This window comes from Stenella coeruleoalba (genome assembly GCF_951394435.1).
Source record: "Stenella coeruleoalba genome assembly, chromosome: 1".
Taxonomy (NCBI): Eukaryota; Metazoa; Chordata; class Mammalia; order Artiodactyla; family Delphinidae; genus Stenella; species Stenella coeruleoalba.
This window is the reverse complement of record NC_137169.1, coordinates 78003393-78023468: the sequence shown is the minus strand read 5'-3', so window position 1 is coordinate 78023468 and position 20076 is coordinate 78003393. Positions and strand designations below refer to the sequence as shown.

The window sequence follows — 20076 nt, the reverse complement described above, 5'->3', positions numbered from 1 at the left end:
GACCTTTCAGCTCCCTCACTGTGGCGGAGCTCCCTACCCTAAGCCTTTTTTCCATTCTGCCCAGTTAGTGGAAATCTTTCTTGCAGCTTTGGTTGTAGAGGCGTTCTGTCAGTTTCCAGTTAGTCTTCCATGCGAATCGTTCCACATGTAGATGTATTTTTTTTTTAAACATCTTACTATGCTATATTCAGTCTGTGCATTCTTTTTTTTTTTTTTTTGCAAATTTATTTATTTTTATTTATCTGTTTTTTTGGCTGTGTTGGGTCTTTGTTGTTGCGCATGGGCTTTCTCTAGCTGCGGTGAGTGGGGGCTACTCTTTGTTGTGGTGCACAGGCTTCTCATTGCGGTGGCTTCTCTTGTTGTGGAGCACGGGCTCTAGGCGCACGGGATTCAGTAGTTGTGTCACGTGGGCTCAGTAGTTGTGGCTCACGGGCTCTAGGGCTCAGGCTCAGTAGTCATGGCATGCAGGCTTAGTTGCTCCGTGGGATGTGGGATCTTCCCGGACCAAGGCTCGAACCCGTGTCCCTGCATTGGCAGGTGGATTCTTAACCACCGCGCCACCAGGGAAGCCCCCTGTAGATGTATTTCTGATGTGTTTGTTAGGGGAGGTGATCTCCATGTCCTCCTACTCTGCCATATTGATCTAATCCCCTTATTATGTCACTTTATATTTACAAAATTCTTCAAGTTATGATTTGTTATAATCCTGTTTTACAAATGAAACAGTGGAGGCTTAAATAGGTTTAGTAACTTGCCCAAGGTCACACAGCTTATAAGTGGCATAACTAAAATACCATTCTCACCTGTATCTAGCTCTGGTATTCTAAGTCTGGCTCTGTCTACTCAAGAAAGGATATTATATAGTGACTCTAAGTGCAGACCAGTTATAGGAGATATGGCAGATTGAGGACTAAGTTATGTAACGAATTAGAAAAGCAAACAAATCCAGAATGTGGGTCATAACCACAGGATAGATTCCTGACTTGGTTTCTTCAACAAGTCAGCACAGGGGAAAAGTGGTGGTGGGTAGTGTTTCAGAGGGACTGCTCTGGGGTGGAAAGAGGCTTAACCACCAGTATGATATATGGACCTTGTTTAGGAACTTGACCCAATCAACAGAAATGTAAAGAGATATTTTTAAAGACACTTAGAGAAATATGACTGTAGATTGGGTATTAGATGATATCAAGGAATCATTGTTAGTGAGCTGTGATGATGACATTGAAGTTATATAAGAGAATATCAATGTTTTTTAGAGATATATACCAAGTATATAGTGGCAAATGACTTAAGGTCTAGGATTTGCTTTAAAATTACTCAGCAATTAAAAAAAAAAGAGAAAGAAAAGGAAAAGCAGAAGAGATGAAGCAAATGAGGCAAAATCTTGATATCATTACTGAATCTGGGTAACATGTATGTGAGTGTTTTATATTTTGTTGAGTCTTTTAAGTCTACATCCCTACTTTGCATTTCCACTTTCAGTTTTTTCATTACAGGAACATTCTGTTATTTTCCCGTGCCATCTAGTGGCAAAAGAATGTAATTTGTCTGCTTTTTTGAATGGAGAGCCATACCTTAGAACTAACATCTATTACCTGTGAGATAATTCTGTCAGTGTCTGCTTGCTTGAACAGCATTTTGTCCAAAGGGAGAAAGAGAACATGATTTCACAATACCCCGGCAGCTCTTTTTTTTTTTAAGTTTTTAAAATTTTAATAAACTTTTTTTTAAAAGAGCGTTATAGCTTCAGAGCAAAATTGAGCAGAACCTACAGAGTTCCCATGTATCCCCTGGCCCTCACATGCATAGCCTCTCTCATTATCAACATTCCTCACCTGAGTGGTGTAACTATTACAAACATTGAACCTACCTCGATACATCATTGTCACCCAGAGTCCCCCCCCAGAGGCTCTAGAGAGAATCCAGTCCAGCCTCTTCCAGCTTCTGATGACTGCTGGTATTCTTTGGCTTACGGCCACATCACTCTAATCTTCATTGCCAGCATCTTCAAATCATTCTCTGCTCCATCTTCACATGGCCTTCTCTGTGTGTGTATAATCTCTCTCTGCCTCCCTCTTATATGGATAGCTGTGATTAAATTTAGGGCCCACCTGGATAATCCAAAATTATCTCCTCATCTCAAGATCCTTAATTTAATCACATCTGCAAGGATATAAGGATATATATTGCCCTGTAAGGTAACATTCACAGGTTTCAGGGATAAGATGCAGACGTTTTTGGGGAGGTCATTTCTGAGCCAACCACAGTGGGGATTATGGAGAAGATGATCTCAAACAGAGGGAAGAACTTGAATAGAAGCATCGGAAACAGAAAACGCACTGAAGGTAATTAGAGAGTGGCAAGTGGTCCTATGCTGTTGAGTCACTGTATATGAGGCAGCAGCACAGAGTGAGAGAAGGCTGAAAGGAGATTAGGAGCCTTGAGTGCCAGGTTCGAATTTGAGTTACGTTTCATGGACTGAGGAGAGTCTTTGGAGCGTTTAGAGCAAGCTAGTAGCATCACCCAGGCTGTGTTTTAAGTGTTTAGCTCTGGAGCACTGCAAATGGTGGATTAGAGGCAGAATGCCATTGAAATAATTCAACGTGAGGATAATTAAAGAGGTAGGATTTCATTCATATGTTCAAAAAATACTTTTGAACACATTACCTTTCATACACGATTTTAGATACTGGAGATACAGCAATGAGCAACACAAGTCTTGTTTTCTGAATTTTTCATTTTAGTGAGAGACAGATCATTTACAAGTTAAAATAATTTTAGGTAGTTGCGAATGTCATAAGAAGATGAAATAGAGAAAACTGCTAGAACCATTGGTGGTACTAGTGGGAGAGAGGGGGTGAGTAACGTTAGGGCATATAGTTTCGGCAGCCCTCTCTGAGGAGGTTCTATTTGAATAGAGAGCATATCGAATAGAAGGACATAAGGAACCAGCCACATGAAGACCTAAGAGAGGGCATTCTAGGCAGAGGACGCAGCAATTGCAAAAGCTTTTATATCAGTCAGCTCTGCTGCTGTAACAAAAGCCACCAAATCTTACCTTCTTGTAACATTAGCCGTCCCATTCTCACTCAGGTTTTATGTAGGCTATAAGTCAGCTGTAGCTTTGCTGCAGGTTGCAGCTGCACTCTATGTGTTTTTTTAAATTTCAGGATCTAAGGTAAAAATGTAACCCCTACCTGAGTCATGGTCTTCGCACAGTAGAGGAGAGAAGAACCAGAGGCTGAGCCAAACCATGCAACAGCTTTTAATGTTTCTCCTGGACCTAGTATATGTCACATTCACTCACATTCCATTGACCAGAGCAAATCACAGGTCCAATCTCAAAGTCACTCCTTCCGAAAAGGAGGGGTGAATAATTATACAGAGTAATATAATCCGTGACAGATGGGAACAAACCTGGAGTGTTTAAGGCATAGAAAGAAGAAAGGCTCAATGAGAATAGAGAATTTTAGTCTGTTTTGCTCACTGATATATCCCACGAAGAAAAGTGCCTTGTATAAAATAAGTATTCAAGAAATATTTGTTCCATGAGTGAATGAAAGCCAATGTAGTTCAAATATAAGGGAGATACGAGATTGCAATCAATGCATTGGTATATAGGAGGAAACTTAATTTCACCCCTGCCTTAGAATTTGGTTCTCCATTCACCTCTTCCCCAGTTCTCTGTTCCAGACATAGACATTTACACTGCATACCTTCAGCTCTGCCATAGAAGTAGGGTGTCTGTACCCCTCTCCCTATCAGCCTTCCCTTCTAGATGGACTTTCATAGACTGCTGTGACCTGGGACCCCCTCCCATTCTCTAAGGACAGCAGTTCCTCCTATCTTTCTGGAAAATGCTCTTTTCCCCATTCCAAACATATGTTTTGTTAGGCGCTGGTGTATTTGTAAAGATACTACCAGGGGCAGTGACAGGTTCTAGCTTAGGGAGCACATCCAGAGGGGCTGGAGATGGGGAGTCAGGTCTATACCGTTTTTTGATTGGGTAGTAAGTACATTTGAAAAAAAAAAAAAGCATCCAAAAAAATGGCATCCTTGGTTGACTACATCTCTATTTCTCTCATGATCTTGCTTCACACTGCTCTGATATCTTTTCATTATAGTCTTAACAGGCATATTAATATAGTACTTTTTAAATCGGGGAGGGGGGGAGGAGCCATTCAGAGCCCTTCCCTAGAATTTTTGAAATTGGCACCAGAGAAGGCAACTCTCAGGCCCTCTGTGGTGGTGAAATCGGGAGGTATAACTGTGTTTTGTCTCATGTGCAGAAAAGCAGAGATTGCATAGAAAAGTAGATGAAGCAGAGCCCTGATGAGGTTTACGTTTCTGGTTTCACTGTTACCCTTGATGCTGGCTGCACCTTTTACCTTCTCATGGTGACATGAGCTTTCTAATAAATTCCTTTTTTCCCTAAGCTGTTGAGATTGAGTTTCTGCCTGTGCAACTAAGAGATCTGATTCATATAGTTTTGGAGCTTCAAAGGCATCTATGCACTGGTCTGTTTCTCACTCTCCAAGCTAGGAAAGAGTATAACAAAGTTTCTTTTTAGTCAGTTTGGGGAACTATCAAATTTCTAGCAGACTCTCAAACTGGTAATGTGTCAATACATCATCTTTCCAAAGGGAAAGAGGCACAACGTTTCTTTTTGAAACGGATCTGTTTAAACATTCACTTTCCACATCAAACTAAAACTGAAGGAAACAAAGCAGGGACCACATACTATACAGAAGAAACATACTACCTAAAATTGCCAAACACTTGAATAATAAATGCACAAACTAGGGGAATGAAGGAGTAAGGTGTGATTCATAACCTGAAATATTACCTACTAATTAAAATTGAAAATTTTATGATGACTAAGAAAATTCATAAAATGTTTAAGATACTCCGTCAAGAGAAAAGGCAAAAAAATTTTTAAAACTCACATGTGATCACGATTATAAATGCCTAATTCATAGATCTAAAAGATAATATATGTTTAGGCTACCCCAGCAGCCTGGCACCACATTAAAGTCATGCCCATTATACGGGTGCTCCCTTTCTGCTCCAGCCTAGTCTTGAAGTACTTCAGTCCATCTGCTTCCCATGCCTGGTTATTGTCTTCACCTCTCAAAAAATTAGCTTTGTAATTTCTGTTTCTGGCCTTTTCTTGCATTCTTTTTTTCTAAATATTTTTTTTCGGCACGCGGGCCTCTCACTGCTGTGGCCTCTCCCGTTGCGGAGCACAGGCTCTGGATGCGCAGGCTCAGCGGCCATGGCTCACGGGCCCAGCCGCTCCGCGGCATGTGGGATCTTCCCGGACCGGGGCACGAACCCGTGTCCCCTGCATCGGCAGGCGGACTCTCAACCACTGCGCCACCAGGGAAGCCCTCTTGCATTCTTTATCTTTTTTATACTTGACTCATACCCTGTGATTCACAGATATTGACAGCCTTGATTTCCCCAGCTTCAGCTCACCATTTGGGTTTTTTCTACACTTGTCCTATCCCATCTAAATGCATCAGGTCAAACAGGTAGGGCCCTCAAATTACATACAACTGAAACTTGAGTATGTTTGAGTCTTAGGATAATGGGTAATATTTTTTTCTTCTTTCCAGACTTTCCTGTTCCAGTACCATTGCAGTAAACATTTTTTTTTTAAGTCGAAATGTATTTGACATACAATATTATGTTAGTTTCAAGTGTATTACATAATGATTTGACGTTTGTATACATTATGAAATGATCACAACAATAAGTCTAGTAACCATCTGTCCCCATACAAAGTTATTACAATATTATTGACCATATTCCTTATGCTGTACATTACATCCTTATGTTTTATATTTTACATAACTGGAGGTTTGTTCCTCTTAATCCCCGTTCACCTATTTCACGCCCCCTCCCTTCTGGCAACCACTCATTTGTTCTCTGTATCTGTGAATCTGTTTTCATTTGTTTTTTCTGTTTGTTTTGTTTTTTGGAGTCCACATATAAGTGAGATCATACAGTATTTGTCTTTCTCTGTCTGACTTATTTCATTTAGCATAAGGCCCTCTAGATCCATCCATGTTGTTAAAAATGGTAAGATTTTATTTATTTTTTTATGGCTGAGTATATTCTATGTGTGTATGTGTATGTGTGTGTGTGTATATATGTATATATATACACACACCATATTTAATATATACATATGTATATACACACACACACACACACACACACACACACACACACCCCACATCTTCTTTATCCATTTGTCTATCCATGGGCACTTATCTTGGCTGTTTGTAAATAATGAGGCAGTGAACATTGGAGTGTATATATCTTTTCAAATTAGCGTCTTTGTTTTCTTCGGGTAAATACTCAGAGGTGAAATTACTGGATCATATGGTGGTTCTATTTTTAATTTTTTTAAAGAACCTCCATACTATTTTCCATAGTGGCTGCACCAATTTACAATCGCACCAATAGTGCACGAAGGTTCCTGATGATAGCTATTCTGACAGGTACAGTAAACATTTTAAAGACAATAACAATAAGCTTTTTCTTATCTCTGCCAAGAGTGGAACTTAATGGTGATTCTGTAGAACTGCATTTTTTCAGCTTCACATTAACAACAAAAGATGCTGCTTATTAGACCCTAGCAGTTTTGCATTTATAACATAGCAGTTCAGTATATGTATGCCAGGTATTAATCTCCCTGGGAACAGAAGCCACCTCATGGAGTTAGCTGCCCAGAAATTATACAGGCCCTATAGATGTTCCATTGTACACTTGGGGCTCATGTTTAATTCCCCATAGGATTTTAGGTTTATTTTCTTTTCCTAATACCGGATCTACTCTGGACAATAGTTCTTAGACAGTGAGCATTTGCACCTACTGCTGAATCTTGATGTCTTTGGGCATTGTAGCATGTCTTATACATTTCACTGCTATCTTCGTTTCCTTGGGCTGCCTTAACAAAGTAGCACAAACTGAGTGGTTTCAACAACAAAAATGTATTACCACACAGTTTAGGAGGCTGGAAGTCCAGGATCAAGGTGTTGGCAGGATTGGTTCCTTCTGATGGCTGTGAGGAGGAATCTGTCCCATGTTTGTCTCCCAGCTTCTGGTGATTAGCTGACAAACTTTGGTGTTTCTTGACTTCTAAAAGCATCACCCTGATTTCGGCCTTCATCTTCATATGGCATTCTCCCTGTATGCCAGTCTATCTCCAAATTTCCTCTTTTTATATGAACACCATTCACATTGGATTAGAGCCCACCCTAATGACCTCAACTTAACTAATTACATCTGCAATGAACCTATTACCAAATAACATCACATTCTGAAGTACTGGATGTTAAAACTTCAATGTAAGAATGGGCGGGGGGGGGTGCGGGGAGCACAATTCAACCCATAATAACTACGTATCTCATTATAACTCCGGACTTCATTTCTGCCATGTTGGTGTCAGGCTTAGCCATGAAATTGCTTTGGCCAATAAAATGTGAGTAGAAGTGATGTGTCTGCATCTAAGCAGAAACTTGTTAAGAATTTTTTCCTTCTGCCATGAAACTAGCCATATTCCAGATAGAGGCTATTTCATCAGCCTGTGTCTCAAGAGTTAGAGTGACATGGAACAGAGCAACAGCTAACTTTCAGTGAATATGTAGCACAAGAAGGAAATAACCCCTTATGATTTCAAGCAACCAAGACTTTGGGGTCATGTGTTACTGAAGCATTAACTTAAGGTAGCTGACACCATAAGTTCACTCCTAATGTGTGGGTTTTTTTCATTCATTCATCAGATATTTATTAAAAGCTTGCTATGTGCTAGGCATAGCACTGTGTGTTGGACACTCTGACGGTTAATTTTATCTGTCAACTTGCCTAGGCCACACTACCCAGATATTTGGTCAAACACCAGTCTAGATTGTTCCGTGAAGATATTTTTCAGGTAAGATAACGTTTCAATCAGTAGACATTAAGTAAAGCAAATTACCCTCCATAATGTAATTTGGCCTTGATTCAGTCAGCTAAAGGCTGTAAGAGAAAAAAAAGACTGAGGTTCCCCCAGGAAGAGGGAATTCTGCCTCCACACTGCCTTCAGACTCGAGCTGCAACATGAGCTCTTCCTTGGGTCTCCAGCCTGCTGGAGCTCTGCAGATTTTGAACTTGCTAGCTACCACAAATCTCATGAGCCAATTCCTAGAAATAAATCGCTATATATATATATATATATATATATATATATATACACACACATCCTGTTGGTTCAGTTTCTCTGGAGAAATCCGATTAATACACAGTCAGTGAACAGTGAACAACCTAGAAATAGTCCTCATAGAGCTTATAGTCTAAGGAAGAATACAGACAAATAAACAGAAAAAAAGACAATGTTATGTAGTAAATGCTGGGAATGCTTCATGTCATAGGAACACACAGCAGGAGCATCTAACCATGACTTGAGGAATCAGAGAAGGCTCTCTGGAGGAAATGAAGTCTAACTTGAGAACTGAAGGTGGCAGGTGGAATAGGAGTTAGCCAAGTGAAGGGACGAGGTTGTGGAGAGCAGGGCTTAGATCGAATGCAGAACACGCATTCTTAACAGGGGCATTATTGCCCCCAAGAGGGAGAAACTGGTGCTTGGCAGGTGAAATAAATCTTGGTTATTACAATGTTTTGTGATCATCCAAAGCTCAATTCTATCTGACAAAATCTTATTCCTTAATATTTAATGAGGGAGCGGGGGAGACATGATTAGAAAAAATGTCTAAAAAGTCTCCATGGTTGGGGGAGGGGGGTGCACGGTGGTGACAAAAAGAAAAGGCTGAGAAACATTGGTGTAGAAAGACCTTTTGGGTAAGGGAAGGATCACATACGGAGCTTGTGAGAGAAGACTATAGCATATTTAACAGGTCAGAATGGTTGAGGTATACAGTGGGAAGGAACAGAGGCACAGAGAGTCGTGGGAGAAGAGGCTCATCTAGATACAAATGTTAAAGAAAATTAAATCTGAAAAATGCATTTTGACTGCAATTATCCAAATATTTTAGGTGAAATTGGACTTTGTCTAAATTATCTACTGTAGACTATGCTCACTTTTATATATGAATTTCTACTTTGTGTTTGTAGTCATAGATTAAATGAATCATTAACTTTAAACATGTTTTAGAGATGACAAAGAACAACTGTTAGAATACCTTTTCTATCTTTCTCAGAGTTTTAGTTTTATAATTGTAGTCTCTAAAACAGCATCATGTTCAGGTGGGCATTTAATCATTAGGCTGTTCTGGAAGGCACATTAACCTCTGGAGAATTTGCATGTGATTTACTTCACTGGAGTTTCAAAGATTAAAAATATGAGAGTAAAAAGATATTTTTCTTGGTTCCATTATTGGGAATAGATGAGAACAATGATCTGTTTAATAATCATTATCTCCCTCCCAGATGGAATTAAAATTACTTTAATATTCTATTAGGAAAATCTTTGCAAAAATGCTGCCAATCTTTTTTTTTTTTAAATTTCCAGCAGCTTGGCAACAATGAACTCAAAACTAATTCAGTGCTTTTGAGAGATAATATAAACTTAATTTTAGACTCTAAAGGACTAAAAAATTGCATGCTCTTCCATAATTTTAGCTTTTAATATTTTTATACCCCAGCCCTAACTTGCTTGATGTGAGTAAACCTGACCTAAATGTCTAATATATATATATATATATTTTTTTTTTTTGCGGTACGTGGGCCTCTCACTGTTGTGGCCTCTTCCGTTGCGGAGCACAGGCTCTGGACGCGCAGGCTCAGCGGCCATGGCTCACGGGCCTAGCCGCTCCACGGCATGTGGGATCTTCCCAGACCGGGGCACGAACCTGTGTCCCCTGCATCGTCAGGCGGACTCTCAACCACTTCGCCACCAGGGAAGCCCTCTAATATACTTTTTTAAGAGACAGCATTCTAGTAATCAAAGGTCTTGTTAAGTAAAAGACAGTATGCGGAAACAGTACTGAATATGTGTTCTGAAGTCACACTACCTGGGTTCACATCCTGAGTTGAATCTGTTTGGGTTTAAATGCTACTAGGTTTCGTGAATTGGGCAGATGTAAAGTTACATGATCTTATCCTCTGTGTACCTCACTTTCCTCATGTGTAAATTATGGCTCATAATAGAACCACTACATAGAGTTGTTGTAAGTATTAAATGAGTTAATTATTTAAGACACTTAGAACAGTGCCTCGTACATACTTAGTACCCAATAATGTTACCTACTATTATTATTATTTAGAACTCCTTATTAAGTAGTTTTAAAACCATTTGTTTTGGTGCTTCCTGTATGCCATACAAGGAACTTAATTGTGAAACTGTTAGTACACCTGGCCTAAAATGATCTTCACAGCATGACTTAAGTATTTATTTATTTATTTATATGTTTTGTTGCACTGGGTCTTAGTTGCGGCTCACAGCCTCCTTAGTTGCAGCTCGCTGGCTCCTTAGTTGTGGCATGCGAAGTCTTAGCTGCGGTATGCGGGATTTTTAGTTGCAGCATGCATGTGGGATCTACTTCCCTGACCAGGGATCAAACCTGGGCCCCCTGCATTGGGAGTGCGGAGTCTTATCCACTGCACCACCAGGGAAGTCCCCTCAAGATATTTCTTTAAACTGACTTTTTTTAGTATCATTATTGTTCTCTTCAGTATAGTTCAGGCCTTTAAATTGATTTATTTTTTAGGCTAGGGTGATATTTTTGTTCTTAGGTGAGAAGATAAACATCTAAGGTTCATAAGGAAAAACACTCCTTAGAGCAGTAGGTGGGAGATGAATTCCTCTTCGGAACTTTGTATTGGCGTCTAGAATTTATCTCTACAGTACTGCTTTTTCCATGGTGCCAATAGGGAAAAGCAAGAGTTACCCATGATTTTCTGGCATTGTTTTTTTTTCTTTTTTTTGCAGTACGCGGGCCTCTCACTGCTGTGGCCTCTTCCGTTGCAGAGCACAGGCTCCGGACGCGCAGGCTCAGCGGCCATGGCTCATGGGCCCAGCCGCTCCGCGGCACGTGGGATCTTCCTGGACCAGGGCACGAACCCGTGTCCCCCGCATCGGCAGGCAGACTCTCAGCCACTGCGCCACCAGGGAAGCCCGCATTTTTGTTTTGATTAAAGAAATTTTAAAACCTTTCAATATTTATATCTTTCAGAAAATGTCTTTGAAATTCAAAAATGCAAAACGAATTGAAGGCCTTGATAGCAATGTGTGGTGAGTACATTAGAATAAACAATAATCATTGGGTGAAGTTTTTTTCCTCCACATGTTTATATCCTTATTTGGGAATTTTTAGCTGTATCTATAGTCTATAAATAAAACCACTTATTTTAATTCATCCATTCAGTGGAAATGGAAGGAAATAATGATTCATACACTGATTTATTCACTTAGCAAAGGTCCTGAGCTAGGCACTGGAAATGGACAGAGAAAATGACAGATTGGGTGGATGCCCTTGTGGAACTTACCTTCTAATCCATCAACTTTTCCTATTAGCCCTCCTTTCTAATGGTTGATAAGAGAACCTAGCAGCAGATGGTTGAGAAAAATATTTATGTGGTTAAAATATGGGCATCATGGAACTGAGATTTGTAAGAAACATTAAGTTCATCAGTTCAGCCATAATTTTTCCGGGTAAAGTCATTTTGTAGACGGTAAAATTTTTGTCGTGAACTCATTAATTTTGTTTGATCTGTAAGACTAAACTAAGTCTTATTTTTCAGTTTCTAAAGACTATGAGGTATAAACAGCTAACTTTGTAATTTTAGTACTTACTAATATTAGTATTTTTTACCTTAGGATTGAATTTACCAAGTTGGCTGCAGACCCCTCTGTTGTGAATCTTGGCCAAGGCCTTCCAGATATATCCCCTCCTGTATATGTAAAGGAAGAATTATCAAAGATTGCAGCAATTGATAGTCTGAATCAGTACACACGGGGCTTTGTAAGTATATGAGGACTATGTGGGGTGTGAGCTTGTATTTTATATTGTATTGTGCGTGAATGTACTTCTACCACTTCTCCGTAATTGGCTTTCTGGAACCAACTGTCCCAACTTGATAACCAGAGGAACACTCACCCTTACCCTTATCTCCTAGGATGAGCTGTCCCCTGCTTCGAGCTTCTCCACAGTCCTGTCTTGGCCCTTCGTTTACCGTTGTTCCAGGATGAGTTCCTACGACAAGCAGGGAAGGAGAATATTCACTTTAGACATATTTTCTCTCCCTTTCAAACTTACGCAGCCTCAGCACTGGCTTCTTACTTAATATTCTCTATTTCCAACTAGTTACTTTCTTTCTTTCTACCTCAGCACAACCTCCATCTTTCTGTGGTGGAATGCCTAGGATATCCAGAGATTTCATAGATTCTACTAAAAAACAATTACCACAAGTCTTCATGACCATTCATGCAGGAACCCTCTGAAAATAGGAAAAAAGATATTTTAATTTATTGCCATTTAAAAATACAAATTGGAAAATTATAAAACCCAGATGTTAAAAATTCTTACATTTTAGAGCCAAACTATCTCAAAGAAGTAGGTCCCATAATTAAATTTAAGGTTTTGTTCTTCCTTTTACTCAACAGGGTCATCCATCACTTGTGAAAGCTCTGTCCTGCCTATATGAAAAGTTTTATCAAAATCAAATAAATCCAAATAAAGAAATCCTTGTGACAGTAGGAGCATATGGATCTCTTTTTAATGCCATTCAAGGATTAATTGATGAGGGAGATGAAGTAAGTATATTAACATTATCATGTTGCCTATATTAATCACTATCATTTGTCCTGCTTTTATTTTTACTTATTTTATACTCTTTTTTATTTGAATCATTTTTGAAGTATAATTTATGTGCAGTCAAGTTCACAAATGTTAAGTACAGCTTAGTAAATGTTTACATGTATATGTGTATGTATGTCTCCATGTAACCACAAACCAGATGAAGATATAGTACATTTCCAGCAACCCAGAAGGTTCCCTTTTGCCCCTCCGTAGTCTATATTCTTCCAGAGGTAACCGCTCTTCTGTGTTCTGTCACCATAGGTTCATTTTGCCAGCTCTTTAACTTGATATAATAGAATCATACAGTATGTACTCTTGAGTCTGGCTTCTCTCATTTATCATTTTGTCTGTGAGATTCATCCATTTTGTTGCATGTCATTTATTCTTATATTTACAGCCTATTTAGATAAGAGAAGGTAAAAGGGGCTAGCAGTGATGCGGGAAAATGAATCTTAGTTTTCACTGCTAAAATAACCTTTAATCCGAACTCAATCAACAAGTATTTGGTCCCTGTCTTTTTGTACCCTGTATTGTTAGCAGCACTGTGTGAGGGATGTATAACAAGAAGGCTGAGTGATTTCTTTATTTAGTGACGTGATATAAAACCCACTTTGGCACTGACCTCAGTCAGCTCTGCCCCTAATTCCCCATTATCATTCCAATACCCCTGCTTCAGTATTTCCTCACCTGTTTCATTTATAAAGAATTTATTGAGGATATGCTAGACATTGTGGGAGAGATTTTTAAAAGACGGTTTCTGCGTGGAAGGGGTTCCCTGTTTAGTAGAGGAGATAGACTTGTAAACAGATGAGGAGGAATGCAATGCTATAGGCGGTCGTGGGGAATGTATAAGTTACCATGGTGACAAGAGGAAGAAGTGATCAACTCTGCTAATATAGGTCTGGAAAGCTCTAGAGAGGTGTTGGTTAAGCTGGGTGTGAAGAATGAATATGTGCCGTGATCTGTATTGTTAACTCCTTTCTTTGAATTCTCCCCGCACTTTATCTGTACCTTCTTTATGAAAGATACCTGTTACTTTGTGTTACATTATCCTTTTACATCTCAATTTACTCTACTACAGCCAAACAGTAAGCTACTTAAGGAGACATGGTAAGGAAGTACAGTCATACTTTCATATACGTAATCTCCTTTATTCCTATAAAGTAGTTGAAAGTTTTATCTGAGACTTTGGTGTTGTTACTCCTTTGTTGCTTCTTCCTACTCTGCACTTTATTGGTGTGTCCTAGGGCTCAGCCCTTGGCCTTCTTTCCTCTATTCTTTCTTCCCTGATCATCTTATCTAATATTTTGAAACCACACACACCACTTTCCATCATACTGACCTATTATTTTCCTTATAGTATTTATTACTATGTGAAATTAGCTGATTTACTTCCTTGTTTTCTTATTTATTATAAATGTCTTGCAGGAGAATGTAAGTTCCAGGAAAACTAGTTTATCGCTATAGAGCTAGCACCTGAAATAGTGAGTGCTCAGTAAATATTCTTCAAAAAGAGAGGGGAATTATTTCCATTGTAAAAATAAGGAAATTTCAGGGAAGCATGTTTAAGTATATTCTTCAGCTCCACCTCGCTGCCTTCCCAATTTACTTTCCTTCATTGAGCTCTCACTTCGTACCAGGCACTGTTTCTCACCAGGGCTACAAAGATGGGTCATCTTAGTCCCCAAGAATTTCATAGTCTAATTAAGAACTTGAGGAAAAGATTCATTCCTGGCTCATTTCTTTGTCCTCCACAGTACCCAACACATAGCACATTGTATAGGAACTACTCAGTGTGAGTTGGATGACTAGTACAAACAAAGGGGCTTTAGAATATAAGGGCCTCCTATGACTCCAATGAGAAAGGCCTTGAAAAAGAAGTACAAGCAGTAAAAAGTGCAAATTTAGGGTGATAATTAGGTACCATGAATTTAACCAACACAAACTTAAATGCGGCAGTTTAGTGTAGACTTGTAAAATTATAAATTGTTGCCAGATTTTTCACAAGCAGTTTGACTATATATATAAAGTACCATAAAACATGTTTATACCCTTTAGTCTAGCAGTAGCAATCATGTGAATTTATTCAGCAAATGATTTTAAAAAGATACTGTGCATAGTCACAAGTGAACATTGCACTGTTATTTATACAAGAAAACTATAACAAAATTGTTCTAGAATTCAATAGACTCTCAAATAGCCTTTAAAATAATAAGTGCTAAAACTAAATAATATTAAAATTTTTGTGAAATACTTCTAAGTTTAAAAAAGATAGAAAAATCAAATGTGTACAATGGATATAAATTATGTGTTCAAACCCTCCTTATAGAAAAGCAAAAAGTTAGGGATGCTAGGTCCAGGCTGGCATACTGAAGAAGGAATACCAACTGGACAGGTTAGTCTGGCCCACTGACCTGAAAGCCAGGCCATGAGTGATTGAGAGAGAGCCTGTAGGAGAAAAGGAACAGGAAGTATATCTCAAGGGGCTAGGAAAAAAGGATCCAGATATAAGTCATCTGGAGGGAAATTGTGGTTATCAGACATTAGCAGTAGCATGCTGTCTACCTGCATACGCTTTTTGTTTAGGGATGCTTTTGAGAAACAATAAACGTCTTTACTCTCAGGATAATACTTATAAATTAGTACTGCACAGCGGAGAGCGTCAGTTGCAGTGCTCTCTTTCCTTATGGTCTTGCTCTGCCACTGATCATTTATTTTCTAATTTGAAATTTAAACTCAATGTTTTTGGCTCGAACATCCCTTTGAGGATGTGATGAGAGCTATGACCCCTTTCCCCAGAAAAATATACCTATGCATGTAAAAAATTTTACATACAATTCCAAGGGTCCCACTGCAAGCCTATCCACAGATCTCCCTAAGAGATCAAGGGCTCCAATTAAGGATCCCGACAAGTTTATCCCCAAGGTCTTTTTCACTCAGATATGAGAAGACAAAGCCTGCTTTCTACACTGCTGCATCTCAGCATGTAGTATGGTGCCTTGCACATAGTATGTACACAATATTTGTTAAATGGATTAATGATTAATATGTTGTGTTATTTGGTTTTATTCCAGGTCATAGTGATAGTGCCTTTCTATGACTGCTATGAGCCCATGGTGAGAATGGCTGGAGCAATACCTGTTTTTATTCCCCTGAGATCTGTAAGTTTGCCCCTATGATTCACATGTTTTAAGAAGTTTTGTAAATACCATGACTTTGTTGCCAGTAAAGTTCCTACTTTGATTACATTTTGGGATTTACTATATATCTCTACTATGACTGAAGGTAACAACTTTAAAGGGGGATCTTTTATTACTTTATCTTGTGTTTGCACGTCTGTCTGTTGTATCAGCGTCTACATTGTGTGTAATACTATTTTTTGTGGTTATGTGTCTCCCCTACTGACTGAGCACCACCAGGTCAGAAACCATTTCTGACTCACTTTTATAGCTCTGGTCCTCAGTGACTAACAGTGTAGGGTATATGCTGGGTGCTCAATAAATGCTTATTGAATTCTGAATGAAGTAATTTTTTTTAAATTCTGCTTTTATCTTTAGGAATACAGTATAGATCCATTGTCTTTTTAAAATTTTCATCAAAATAAGTGATACAAGGTGAATTACAGAATCTTCTATTAGTCTTATAGTATCAGATGTGTTAACCATAGTTAGAGCTGGCTCCTTTGAAGGAATATAGGCACTTTCACAGCCGTTAATGTTGACAGAGTTCATGTTTCCAATTAACAGGTATGAGCATGGAACTCACATCCTGTTGGGCTCCTAAGGCAGAGTAAAGCTTAGTTATTTCTATTTCTTTTCTTTGTTTGTCATCTATTCAGTTACCTTTGCCATGCCTTTCTCTACTTTTTTTTCCTTGTTAGGTTACTTTTTTGTAGGACAGCAAACATAAATTAACTGAATTAAATCACATCTTCATTCTTCATGCTTAGAAACTTGTTGATGGGAAAAAATGGTCTAGTTCTGACTGGACATTAGATCCTCAAGAACTGGCAAGCAAATTTAATTCCAAAACCAAAGCTATAATACTAAATACTCCGCATAACCCCCTTGGCAAGGTGAGTCTTTGATATCTTTATACAGTCTTCTGGTCCATCATTTTCTCACATGTTGAATAATTGGCTCTGCTCCTTTGTTTCCTTTCATATGTGTAGGTGTATACCAAAGAGGAACTCCAAGTAATTGCTGACCTTTGCATCAAATATGACACACTCTGCATCAGTGATGAGGTTTATGAATGGCTTGTGTATACTGGAAATAAGCATTTTAAAATAGGTACCAATTATTACATAGAATCACAAATCTAAATGTGTTTGGGCACGTGTGGAACATCTGATTGGAAAGGATCCCAGAAGAGCTTTAAAATAGTCTTTGTAATGGGTAAATGTCTGTGAGTACTTAAAAAATGGGCCTTGAATGAATGATGCTTGAGTGAATTTAGGAGCAGATTGAAGGACAAGCAGTACAAACTTAGGAGACGAGATTTTGGATCACACTATAAAACTATGAAACCAGAGAAGTAGTACTTTTGCCTTTAGTTTTAGCTTTTTTCAAGAATCTAGCTATTACTTGGCATATAAGACATAGGGAACTTAATTGTTCCTGAACTGGTCTGTCCCTCCTGAGCAGGTTGCCAAAATGCCAGGTCAACAGGAAAAAATTGTCATGACAGTAAGGTATTGCTGCGTGGCCCTTGCCTGGAATTTCACCATTACTACTGGGCCATCTCACAAAAGCCACAGTGTCTTCTGAGGTAATCCAAACTTATATCAACTATAGGGTTATAAACTGGGCTGCAACCTTTGGGTCTTTGCACTTGCCCTACCTATACCTGGAAACACTTTTTGCCAGATATCCAAATGGCTCAGTCTGTCACCTCTCTGGGGTCTTTGTTCAGATGTCAATGTTTTTTTTTTTTTTTTTTTGCGGTACGCGGGCCTCTCACTGTTGGGCCTCTCCTGTTGCGGAGTACAGGCTCCAACACGCAGGCTCAGCGGCCATGGCTCACGGGCCCAGCCGCTCTGCGGCATGTGGGATCTTCCTGGACCGGGGCACGAACCTGTGTCCCCTGCATCGGCAGGCAGATTCTCAACCACTGCACCACCAGGGAAGCCCCAGATGTCAAATTTGATGACCACAACATTTAAGATGGTTACACCTCTCCTTCCAGCATTTTCTTTGTCCTTTTTCTGTTCTGTTTTTGTTTTTTCCTCTATAACAAATATCAGCATCTATATATTTTACTTTGAACCTGCAAGAAGGTAGGAATTTTTAAATGTTTTGGTCTCTTCTGACTCCTTAGTTCCCAGAAAGTGTCTTGTGCATGGTAGACAGTCAGAAAGTAATTGTTGAATAAAATGAATAGGAAGTATGAAAAGGGTGAGGGAAGGATAACTAAAATCACTGGCAGGAACCAATAAATTTTAAAATTAGTGCACTTATATATAAATAGTTTTTGCACATATCATAATTATCCGCGGCAAATTACAAATTGTTGTAGAGACACAGAGGAGAAAGCATCTGCTTCAGGTGATCAACAAAGGAGTGGGCAAAAGACGGGACTAGTTAGGCAGAGAAATAGAAAGAAAATTCCTATCAGATAAAGTTTTATGCACTGAGGCAAGGAGGCATGAAAGATCAAGATATACTTAAGTGGTAGAAGGGTGTGTTGCAGTAACTGGCACAGATGAGAGTGGAAAAGTAGGGTGATTCTGAAGGACTTTATATATGAGGATAAAGAGTTTAAACTTCATTGAGGGGGTCAGTGGTTCTGAAACTTACTTTAGTGATAGAGCATCTTAAAGTCATGATGTTCACATCATGAAATAGTGACAATACATACTTATTTCATCATGAAACTAGAGGCAATTTTCTTAACAGAAATTCAGTAATTAGAAGTCAGTGTAAAAACTACAAGTCTGTGTGTATTTACCTGTAACAAAGTGCTATTGAAACAAATACATCTGAGTTTTTCTGATTTTTGCCATTAATGTTCATTTTCTAATGCTCATTTGTTTCACTGTTGGTAGCATTCACTATCAGATAAGTGGTAGCACTTACCTTAAGTGCTTAAAATTTTGTGGCTTAAGAAAATTTTGTGGAAAACTTAATATTGATTTTTTTAAGTTCTATTTAAAAAGTCAATAATTAATTTGATCATCAGGGTACCAGTGAGCATACTTTGAGAACTACTGCAACAGGTAGTGACGAGGCAGGGTAATTAGTTCCATATTGGATTTGTTTTATAAAGGTAAGAACCAGCTACAGGTGAGGATCTTAAGTCAGATGCCCTGGCGGTGGAGATGATACATGAGGGCTGCTTAGAAGTAAAAACTATAGGGCACAGAATATAGCCTTTGAAGGTGGGAAAGCAAGCAAGTGTGATTCTGAGATCTCTAGCCTGGACCACTAGGCAGTGATGAGGCCCTTACCGAGGGACGGAGATGTGGGAGGAGGAACAGATCTATGGGGAAGAGCTGAGCAAAGGAAATTCCTGCTTCTCATACTCTAGTCTTGCTAAGTTTCAGTGTCTTTGAGACATAGAGGAGGAGATGTCTAGAAACAAGTAGAATTATAGGCCTGATCGTCAGGATCAAATTGTGAAGGGATTTATTTTTGGCAGTCATCAAAATGTTGTTGATAGTGGAACCCATGGAAGAGAATGAATCTTCTAAGGAATGTATAAACAGAGAAGAGGGTCGGAGATTTGCAAGATATGGTGCCTTAGCGCAGCAGACTTTTGTTATTTGTCAAAATTGCATCACAGCTCACCTTCTCACATCTTGTTGATGATCTCTGTCTCAGGTCACTAACTTCTTCCCAGTTGAAAATCAGACCAACATGGACAATTAATGTTTTGTTAATTTTTTTAGATTAAGCAGAGAGAGGAAGAGGTATCTATCTAATGAATAAATACAATTTTATACTTAACATTTTACATGTTTTACAAATGTTCATGCCTATGCAATGACTCAAAGCTTTAAAAAATTTAGTTAACTCAGTTTAGCAATATTCTTTCCAAAATATTACTGTAAATGATCTTGAAATTTATTGTTTAAACCTTATATTATAAGCCCTTCATGGTAAAAGTGTAAATGATGATGTTATTTCCTAAAGATATATATTTTCAACTCAGATTTTTTAGTTGTTTTAACAACTCATAAAGTTAAAACAAGAAAAAAATGAATTCACTATTTCATTATTTAGAGAGTACAAATGTGTGAAAACTTATTCTATTAAATACAGTGGCCTTT

The 20076-nt window shown here is 38.7% G+C and overlaps 1 protein-coding gene across 12 annotated transcripts in view; it reads left to right on the top strand.

Moving 5' to 3' along the window:
* Nucleotides 1-20076, top strand: part of KYAT3 (kynurenine aminotransferase 3) — a 54051-nt gene that overhangs the window by 12228 nt on the left and 21747 nt on the right. For 11 of the 12 annotated variants that reach the window (XR_013827701.1, XM_079917722.1, XM_079917718.1 and 8 more), the window contains 6 exons: nucleotides 11181-11239; nucleotides 11825-11969; nucleotides 12611-12760; nucleotides 15881-15967; nucleotides 16756-16881; nucleotides 16978-17098. Coding sequence is in view for 11 of the 12 variants with exons in the window: in XM_079917722.1 (XP_079773848.1) it covers nucleotides 11181-11239; nucleotides 11825-11969; nucleotides 12611-12760; nucleotides 15881-15967; nucleotides 16756-16881; nucleotides 16978-17098 (688 nt within the window). In the remaining variant the exon portion in view is untranslated. Of the gene's footprint in view, nucleotides 1-7879; nucleotides 7943-11180; nucleotides 11240-11824; nucleotides 11970-12610; nucleotides 12761-15880; nucleotides 15968-16755; nucleotides 16882-16977; nucleotides 17099-20076 lie in introns of all 12 variants that reach the window. The other variant, XM_079917715.1, reaches the window with a different exon arrangement.